The sequence below is a fragment of the Amphiura filiformis genome, unplaced genomic scaffold, assembly GCF_039555335.1.
Source record: "Amphiura filiformis unplaced genomic scaffold, Afil_fr2py scaffold_85, whole genome shotgun sequence".
Taxonomy (NCBI): Eukaryota; Metazoa; Echinodermata; class Ophiuroidea; order Amphilepidida; family Amphiuridae; genus Amphiura; species Amphiura filiformis.
The window spans coordinates 1-10,817 of NW_027305549.1; the positions used below are offsets into that span (position 1 = coordinate 1).

Consider the following 10,817-nt stretch of genomic DNA (forward strand, 5'->3'; position numbering starts at 1 on the left):
ATCTAACCCTAACCCTAACCCTCATCCTGACCCTGACCCTAACCCTAACCCTAACCCTAACCCTAACCCTAACCCTAACCCTAACCCTAACTCTAACCCTAACCCTAACCCTAACCCTAACCCTAACCCTAACCCCCAACCCCCTAACCCCCTAACCCTAACCCTAACCCTAACCCAAACCTAACCCTAACCCTTACTAATCCCATTGATGTAGTCCAAATTTATAAATACCGTGGTGTTTTAATTTCCTCTATTATGGGGTGATCATGTCAAGTATGTTACTTCAAGAGCTTCAAGACTCTTTGGTTTTATTAGGCGGCTGGTCCGTTGTAACGATCCAGATATTCTCGTCAGATTATTGTTGCACCTTATGTAGACCTATCTTGGAATACGGAATACCAGGGTGGCTCCCTTACCAAATTGGTCATTTAAAATCACTTGAAAAAACTCAAAAACTTCTGGCTCGTGTTTGTGTCCCTGCTCCCCGGGGGAAGCTTAGTTCCAATTTCAGATTAGAAATGCTTGGTTTATCTTCTATGCGTAACATATATATGTACCTTGCTTTGTCTTTTGTTTCAAAAAGTTTGTATGGGAGGTATGATAGCAATCCCTTTAAGTTTATCTCAGTGAATCCCCGCCACAACGATAATTTAAAAGTTGGTAACACTTATGCTCGCACATACAGATGGTTTTAAATTCACTGTTTTTAACAGATTTCCTGCTTTTTTTGATCAACTTCCTCAAGATCTTCGTAATCAACTTCTTTTCAGTTTAAATGGGTTTTTAACAAATTCCAAAGAGCACTTCAAAAATCTCAGCTGGAATTGATTTTTATAGAGTGTTTCTTATGTAATATGTTTAGTTTATTTATTTACCCCACTCTACAGGGTGTCTCAATAAAAATAGGCTCTATGGAAAGTGGTGCATAACTTAAAATATAGGCAGTACAATAAAATTTTTCTTAAAGATGTAAAACCCATGAAGTATCTGCTTAACAGTGGTGCAAAAATGATCCAAATCCGTTCACGCGTCACTGAGATAATTAAGTTTGTACAAATAGACATATTTTTGGACCATTCCAATGGGGTAATACACATTAACAATACTGTGTAGTTGTGTAGTTTATTATAAAAGAAATAAAAGGAATTATCTTTCTTCTAATGTATCAAAACGTATTGGTGTTATTTGTAGAGTGAAAAAGTATCTTCCTGTTAGATCAGTTAAAACACTTGCCCAAGCCCTTGTCTTTCCTCATTTTGACTACTGCAGCTCTGTTTGGTCAAATTTTAGTGCTTGCCACAAAAATGAGCTTCAGATTCTGCAGAATAGACTTGCCCGTATTTTACTTTCTGGAGACATAAGAACACCAGTGGACAAAATGATGAAAGACCTGGACTGGGTTAAACTTGATAGTAGGTGGGAGAATCAGTTACTTATTTTAGTTTTTAAATGTCTAAAAAACATTGCTCCACATTATTTGTCATTTCAATTTACCTTCACCTCCTCTACTCGTTCTAAGAACACTCGAAGTCAATCACATAACAAATTGGTTGTTCCAAGGTGGAAATTATCATCTGGGCAGAGAACATTTCATTATAGAGCTGCCACTTCATGGAATAGACTTCCTTATAATCTCTGTGCCAATTTGGATTCTCTAAGCTTGAACGAGTTCAAGAATGCCTTATAATTTTGTATGTATTTAAGTTAATAAGGAACTTATTATAGCCCTCCTCATTAATTTGTTAATTTGAACTTGTTCTATATTTACATGTTTGTATATTAATTATTCATATTCTTATAATGTTATTTGTATGCATGTTATCAGGGCTTCCAGGGAGACCAGTACTTTTGTATTGATGGAATTTTCCTGAATAAATAACGAATAAATAAATAAATAATAAATAAATTAGCTCTACAAATTACCTCACAGGCAAAAAAAATCTATTAGGCCATCTTCACTTTCAAAATGGCGTTTTAATTTTGTTTCCATTGGCTTATGTACAAACTTTGGACGGCCGCCGTTTTGAAAGTATAACGACTTAAGAATTTTTCTTTTGCAGGTTTCATCTACCCCCTAAACTCTATTATATACTATAATTTCAGCCCTTAAGTAGTAAGTTTAGAGCCAAAATAAACCCGTAACTCTAACCCTAACCCTAACCCTAACCCTAACCCTAACCCTAACCCTAACCCCTAAACCCTAAACACCAACCTTAACCCTAACCCTAACCCTAACCCTATTCCTTTTATAATCCTGACATATTTTTGGACCATTCCAATTGGGTAATACACATTAACAATACTGTGTAGTTGTGTAGTTTATTATAACAGAAATAAAAGGAAACGCCAAGTGTTGCTGAAAAGGAGTTCAAAATCAATCAATCAATCTCCCAAATAAAGTTTTTCACACGTTTCTCTTTGGGTTAAGGGCTCGGATAGCAACGTTTGCACGGTATTTTTTGTGGGACCTCAGAGCACATCAGACATATCGAATTGCATTGCCTGAATACGAGGAATGTCCTTCTGATATCAATGTTTTTATTTATTTTTTTAATTCGCGATATAACACACATTTTATGGCATTTTATTGGGAGTCATGGCAGAAGCGTTTACGTTCGCGACTCCTACCAGTTTTACCAAGCAACTCAGCCAGTTTTGCTAAGCAACTCTGCTAATTCTGCCACCACCTTACACCACCACTGTAGTGTGTACTGCTAAGTGCTAATTAGCTGCAATGCCTCGAGACTGCAACAGACGTCAGTGTCATCAACTCAAGGCCGGCATTGACAGTATTGTCTGCCAACGTCGAGGGGCTCTCTAGGGTGAAAGAAGAGCTCATCAACAACATATGCAAGGAAACTGATTGTGACGTCCTATGTCTCCAAGAGACTCACCGCGGGAAAGGCAACACCCGGCCCAAGATCAGTGGAATGAAGCTTGCCGTAGAAAGACCACACGAGAAATACGGTAGTGCAGTGTTCGTCAAGGAAAGCACAATCATTGAGTCTACTTCCAAGTCAGATGAGAACAACATAGAAATCCTGACCATAGAACTCAGTGGAATCATCATATCCTCCGTTTATAAACCACCTGGCTCTCCGTTCGACTTCAAGGACCCAATGGGGAATACCCAGACTAAAACAAGGGTAATCATTGGAGACTGAGACTTCAACAGCCATAGCACGGTATGGGGCTATGATAAAACCGATGAGGATGGCGAAATGGTAGAGGAATGGATAGATCAACAACAGCTAAGCCTTATCCACGACCCTAAACAGCCTAAGTCATTCAACAGTAGCCGATGGAAACGTGGATACAACCCCGACCTGGCCTTTGCCAGTAACAGAGTTAACTCAACTGTGTCACAAGATGGTGATGGATCCCATCCCCGCACTCAGCACCGACCAATCGGTCTACAGATCAGAGCAGCTGTAAGCCCAGCCTCAGTACCATCCCGTAGAAGATTCAACTACCAAAAGGCAAACTGGGAAGGTTTCTCTAGTGACTTAGATGCAGCAGTCTCCAACATAGAAGCATCACCTGAGAACTACGATCTCTTTGTGAAAACCATCAAAGAAAACACCAGGAAGAACATCCCTAGAGGCTGCCGTACCAGCTTCATCTCTGGACTCACTTCGGAAACAGCCGACCTATATGAAGAGTATAAAGCCATGTTCGAATCGGACCCTTTTGATGAAGCCACTACTGCCACAGGGGAAATGTTGATGTCAGCTATTGAAAAACAACAACGTCAGTCATGGCAAAACCTGATTGAATCAACAGACATGACCAATAACAGCAAGAAGGCATGGACTCTCATCCGGAAACTGAGCAACGATCCAAGAGAAGCTGAACAACACTACAACACCACCGCTAACCAGGTAGCCCACCAAATCCTCCTGAATGGGAAAACAACCACAAAACATCCGAAGGTTCAAGTGGATTGGAACAAATATAATGAAGACCAAGGTTTCACCAACCCCTTCTCAATGGATGAGCTGGAAGAGAGAATCACCAGCCTGAAGAATGGAAAAGCATGCGGACTGGATGATGTCTCTGTTGAACAGATGAAACACTTTGGACCGCGTACAAAGGAATGGCTCCTCCAGTTCTTCAATGAATGCATGCGCAGCCACAAAATCCCGAAGATTTGGCGAAGGACACGAGTGATAGCACTCCTGAAACCAGGAAAGGACCCATCAGAGGCAAAGAGCTTCAGACCAATATTTCTGCTATGCCATAGCTAGAAGCTGTTTGAGCGGCTCATCCTGAACCGCCTTGCGTCACATGTAGATGGTATACTGATCCCTGAACAAGCTGGCTTCCGCCCAGGGAAATCAACAACCAGCCAGCTGCTAAACCTCACCCAACATATTGAGGATGGATTTGAGAGAGGGCAGATCACAGGTGCTGTCTTCGTCGACCTTTCTGCAGCTTATGACACCGTCAACCATCGCCGGCTACTCGCCAAAGTGTTTGAGATGACTAAGGATGTTCACCTCACCAGGCTTCTACAAACCCTGCTCCAGAACAGAAGGTTCTTTGTTGAACTAGGAGGGAAGCGAAGCCGATGGCGCAGACAACGAAACGGACTCCCCCAAGGAAGTGTCCTAGCTCCTCTGCTATATAACATCTATACTAACGACCAGCCAGTTGACAGCCAAACCAAGTGGTTTATATATGCAGATGACTTGTGCGTAACCAGCCAGAGTACCAGCTTTGATCGAAGACAACCTGACAGATACACTGACTGGACTAGGAGAGTACTACGACGAGAATCAACTGCGCGCAAACCCAGGGAAGACCCAGGTCTGTGCCTTCCACCTTATCAACAAGGAAGCCAAGCGACAGTTGAACATCACCTGGTCTGGTACCAAGCTCCCTTTCTGCCCTAACCCAGTGTACCTGGGGTCACACTAGATCGATGCCTATCCTACAAGGCCCACGTGGAGAAGACCAAGGCCAAGGTCAGCACACGCAACAGCATCTTGCGCAAACTTGCCAACACCAGATGGGGTGCTAGCCCAGATACCATCAGATCAACAGCACTGGCTTTGAGTTTCTCCACCGCGGAATACGCATGCCCTGCTTGGGAGAGATCATCACATGCTAGGAAGCTGGACTCTGCACTCAACGCAAGCTGCCGCTCCATCACAGGATGTCTAAGGCCTACCAACATGGACAAGGTCTACCTCTTGGCAGGTATCGCACCACCTGACATCCGGAGAGCCGTGGCAAGCAAAGAGGAACGCCGTAAACAGACCACGAACGTAAGACACCCCTCTTCAACCACACACCACCAACCAGACGGCTGAAGTCAAGGAAAAGCTTCATCACAAGCACCCTCCCTCTGCAAACAACATCATCAGAGGCTCGCACCCAGATGTGGAAAGAAAGGCTTTCATCTGAAGTAGTCACCACTGAGATGGGGATTCAACCCACAGAATCACTACCTCCAGGAGCAAACGAAGTCTGGGCAAACTGGAGATGCCTTAACCGCCTCCGAACCGGTGTTGGACGTTGCAAGGATACCCTTCACAAATGGGGATACATCAGTGGCCCGACCATGTGTGATTGTGGACAAGAGCCACAGACGATGCAGCATCTGCTGGAATGCCCGCTTTTGGAAGATCCTGTGACGACAGACGATCTGGCGCAATTTTCTCAACGGGCACAAAAGTGTGTTTCTCAGTGGATAAGTACAGTTTGATGTAAGGACACGAAAGAAGAAGAAGAATGGCAAATTATTAAATTTTGATATTTTTTGTATTTTTGATATTTGCCATCTTCGAAGTTAACTTCATAAATCTAATGATATGTGCTTATTGCACGTAGCTGGGATAAAAAGCCGACCATCAATTGAAAATGTTAACCTTTCATATTGAAGATATCGATTTTTTCCCCCAAAGACCAAATTTTTTTCTGTTTTGTGTTTTAGGGAAAAAAGATCTTTATCTTCAATATGAAAGGGAAACATTTTCATATGATAGACGGCTTTTCGTCGTACATATCATTAAATTTATACAATTTACTTCGAGGACTGGTAAATTTCAAAAATATCAACTTTTAATCATTTGCCATAAAATGGCATTATATTGCGAATTAAAAAATATTTGATATCAGAAGGACTTCCTCGTTTTCGAAATGCAATTCGATATGTCTGATGTACTCTCAGGTCCCACAAAAATTTAGTGAAAATGTCGCTGTTTATACATTTGTCAACCAACAGTAGGGCTGAACTTTATATTGAAGTGGCTGAAATATGTCATTCAAGAGAAATTATTGGTTCCCTCAAATTGAAATGTCCAGGTGATAGTATTGATGGTGAAAACAAAAATTGATAAACAACATCAATAACAGGAACCAGGCATAGTCATGCAAATGATCTACTACCTAGCAACACTGGGAGTTAAGGTTTGACACTATTTCAAACTATTGCGATTTGGTAGTTCACATGTGATGTGCCCTGAGTAATTTAATTTGATGAATCTTTGTTTACAATTAAAATCTATGTCATGAGACATTTGAGGGATTCCCCTCTCAGCTAATTGAATGGATAGCTGGGACTTCCCCTTGTCAGTGTGTTGCACAATTGAAAAGTCCCCTGAGCTTGTAAATTGAAGTGATGTAATGAGAAAGGTTAATATTATAATTAAGGCTTGGGAATTTCCAAGATCACATCATGTGTATTAATACTTGGGATTTTCCAGGGCTTGATATATAAGAAAATGTAAACACAATTATTCACAGTTGAGAGTGTTGATCTGGGCTAGCTAGCTAATAATGCTTACAGTCCAATTCCTTCAAAGAAAGGAAATTGCTAACCAGAATTAATTTAAGTAGTCAATGCACTACTACCTGCCGGTGTTGTCGGAGAAGATCTAGAATACGTCAAAGAACGTACTTCCAAGAAAGGAATATATTTCTTCTGCCGATTTGCTGAAGTCTGGTTAAAGGAGCAACACAACTGTCAAAATAAGTGGGGACAACTGCATCGCAGTCCTGCTTCCTGAAGATATTGTGTGAAAGGTGGAAATAGCACCAATTTTGGAGAAAGCAGCGCAATGAGTAAAGAGATTTGGAGAACTGCGCAAGGAGTTTAGAATTGGAGAACGGCGCGAGGAGTTTAGTATTTGGAGAACTGCGCAAGGAGTTATAAACGCGTTTGGAGAACGACGCAAGGAGTTTAGTACTTGGGAGAAAGTAGCACCATTTTCGTATGAGGATTTTATACGCAAGGATTTATAAATGCAAGTGTACAATGGACTTCGCTGATTTTCGCAGGAGAAGTGAATAAGGATATATTACATCAGTCGTCCAGAACATTGCAAGAACTTTATGACCACCATGAAGAAGAATGCTGGCTAAGTACTAAATAGATAAAGAGTGTTTATATTTGATTATTGTGTATGTGCATTTGTTGTCATATATTATACCAATCATAACGTGCTTTCAATTAAAGACTTAGGTTTTGTTAGCTTAATCAAACAGTGTATTTGTGTTGTGCATTCGTGTGAATTTGGGTAAAAGGTGATTTTGGCCTTGAGTCAAGTACGACTCGTAACAAAATTGGGGGCTCGTCCGGGAAATACACTGTAAAAAAAAAAGTTGACATTAATTTACTGAGTCTTAAAAGTGAAAGTACAGTATGGCAGAGTTCAAAGCAGAAGAGTTTCTTGAAACTATAGATTGGGAGAAGTTTGATAAGTTGAAGAAACCTGATTTATTAGCATTTGCAAAATACTATGAATTGGATTTAAAGCAAGCCAACAGAAAACAAATAATCAAAAATGCCTTAATTGATGTTTTGGTTGATGAAGAGTATTTTGAGGAATCCATTTTGGACAAGAGAAAAGAGGTCAAAACTGAAATCGGGGATGCAGTAAATTTGAAAGAACTAGAAGTTCAGGTGGAAATGGAAAAAATGAAAATGCAATTGCAGTTTGACATGCAAAAGCTAGATATGCAAAATCAAGAAAATCAAGAAAGATTAGATATGGAGAAACAAAAACTAGAAATGGAAGAAAAAGCACGCCAAGAAAGGATGGCACTTGAACACCAAAAATTGGAAATGGAAGAAAAGGAAAAGCAAACAAAATTGCAAATGGAAACACATTTGAAAGAAAAAGAAATTGAGGAAAAGTATAAGTTTGAACAAGAGAAGTTGGCAAAGCTAGGTGACAAAATACTCATCAAGTGTCTCCTCAAAGTCAGGGTTTGATGTTACAAAGTATGTAAAGCTTGTGCCTAAATTCAAAGAAAAAGAAGTTGACGAGTACTTTCAACATTTTGAAAAGGTAGCTACAAATTTGAAATGGCCTCCAGAGCATTGGACCCTACCGTGTGCAATAAGTTCGTTCCGCCCCTACCCAAAAGCATTTATAACATGTTTAAAATGAAACTCACACAATGCATTTTAAGGCTACTTGTTATTTGTTATGTTGTTACATGAGTAGAGATGTTAAACAAATTTATTTGAAGTCATAGGATCCTTGGTGGTCAATCACCATGATACCTCCAAACCACGCTTGCCACAGAAATAATGTCAACTAATGGCACAAGAAGTTCCTTATTCTTATCTAGGCTTTGTCATACACTCTGGACTCTATCTGTAAGTGGTGTTATGATTTTGCAATAAGGAGTTTAAAAAAACCTTTCTTTTAGACTAGACCACAAGATTTCTCTATTGGGTTAAGACCTTCTTCTTCCATTCTCTTGCAATTTCTCTCTCCTTGAACAAGCCATTGTCGGGTTTTTTTGGACGCCATCTTTAAATTCTCTGAGGTTTGGGGTTCTTTAAATTCCCCAAGACACACGTCTGTCCGCACTAGAAGAAAATTAAAATGGCTGGATAATTTTTACAGTGTGTATGCATTCAGAAAATTCATAGCAAGTAATCCTGAGGGCAAAAGCTGATGGTGCTCTAACTATAGTGATAATATGCTTAGAGCAAACCGGACATAAGGGCGGAACGAACTTTTTGCACACCGTATAGTTTTGTGGGGAAGGCCAGGGAGACTTACTCAGCTCTACCAATAGAGAAGTGTAATAATTATGAAGAAGTTAAACAGGCAGTTATCAAGGCCTATGAACTGGTGCCTGAAGCATACAGACAAAAGTTCAGAGATTCAAGAAAGCAAGCAGATCAAACCCATGTAGAGTTTGCTAGAGTAAAAGAACAAATGTTTGACAGGTGGCTTGGTTCAAAAGAAGTCAAAGATGATTTCGGCCAACTTAAGCAATTGGTTCTTATAGAAGAGTTCAAGAAATGTGTCCATGCTGACATTAAAACCCATTTGGATGAAAGCGCTAGCAAAATTAACACGCTTAGTGAGGCGGCGACGATGGCTGACGATTATGGCTTAACGCACAAGTAAAAGTAAATTTAGTCATAACTAAAGTTACTCAAACAGGTTCAGCCATAACCAACCTAGAGCAAATCAGGGTGGTACACAAGAAGGGAGATCTCAGTCTAATCACAGACCCTGGTCTAATTCACAGCATAGTGCTGGTGGTAGAGGGACCCCATGGAGTTCAAGTACCAAACCAACAGGTGGGACTGAATTTAAATCCCAATTATTTTGCAATTTCTGTAAGAAACCAGGACATGCATTGACCACGTGTCGGACCTTAAAAGCCAAACAAGATGCACAAAAACAGCAGCAAACTGCTAGTAATACTGTGGGATGTGCAGTGTCACTTGAGTCAAAGAAACAAGTCAGTCAAATCAAGAAACAAGAAGTCCCACAAAAGGGAGGTGAGACAGACAAGGTGTGTGAAGAATTTGAACCATTTGTGTTAGAGGGAGTGATATCACTTGGTGATAATGGTAGTCCAAAGCCCATTAAGATTGTGCGAGATACGTGTTGTGCACGGTCTATGATTCTGGAAGGAACTTTGCCCTTTAATGAGGATAGTTCAGCTGGTAATGCTTTGATCCAGGGTATTGGGATGGAAATACTTAATGTACCTCTCCACAAAATTAGCTTGACATCTGACTTGGTTTCTGGTCCTGTAACCATAGGAGTTAGACATGAATTGCCAGTCAAAGGAGTGTCCATGTTGCTTGGAAATGACTTGGCAGGGGGGAAGATTTTTCCTGACCCAATAGTTACAGATAAGCCCTGCTTGCAGGAAGATAATGGTGAGGAAAAGGAGATATTTCCTGCATGTGCAGTGACACGGACAATGAGTGAGAAGGCCTCATTAGAAACAATTGAGGACAACCAAATTGATGACTTAGGCTACAATTTGGAAGACACATTTGTGTCAAAGTTGAATGAGAAAGAAGATAAACTTCCTTCTCCAGGGGATAAAAGACCCTCAAAATGGCACAGCCTCTGAGCATGAACAAATTGGGGAAACCATGAAAGACCCATTAAGTCATGACAAGCTGATTCTGGAGCAACAGAATGACCCAGAACTCAAAGAGATCAATCAAAGGTCATTGACCCTAGAAGAAGCAGAACAAAATTCTGTCTGTTTTTACAAACAAGATGATGTGCTAATGAGAAAATGGCGACCGCCTGATGTACCTGCCGATGAAGAGTGGAAGGTAGTGCACCAAATTGTGGTACCAAAAGTCTACCACACTGAAGTGATTAACATAGCACATGACAGTCCAATGGCAGGGCATTTGGGTGTTAAGAAAACTCATGAAAGAATTCTGAGACATTTCTGGTGGCCCACTCTCAGAAAGGATGTTTCTGAATATTGCAAAACATGTCACACATGCCAAGTAGTAGGGAAGCCAAATCAGAAAATACCTCCTGCTCCATTGAAGCCAATTCCAGCCTTTGATGAACCATTTAGTAGGG

The 10,817-nt window shown here is 40.7% G+C and overlaps 1 protein-coding gene across 1 annotated transcript; it reads left to right on the plus strand.

Annotated features, from left to right (window-relative positions):
* Nucleotides 1–3,221: 3,221 nt before the first annotated feature.
* On the plus strand, nt 3,222–4,247 carry LOC140144831 (uncharacterized). Its single transcript, XM_072166637.1, has one exon. The coding sequence runs from the start codon at nt 3,222–3,224 to the stop codon at nt 4,245–4,247; it is 1,026 nt and encodes a 341-aa protein (XP_072022738.1).
* Nucleotides 4,248–10,817: the final 6,570 nt, after the last annotated feature.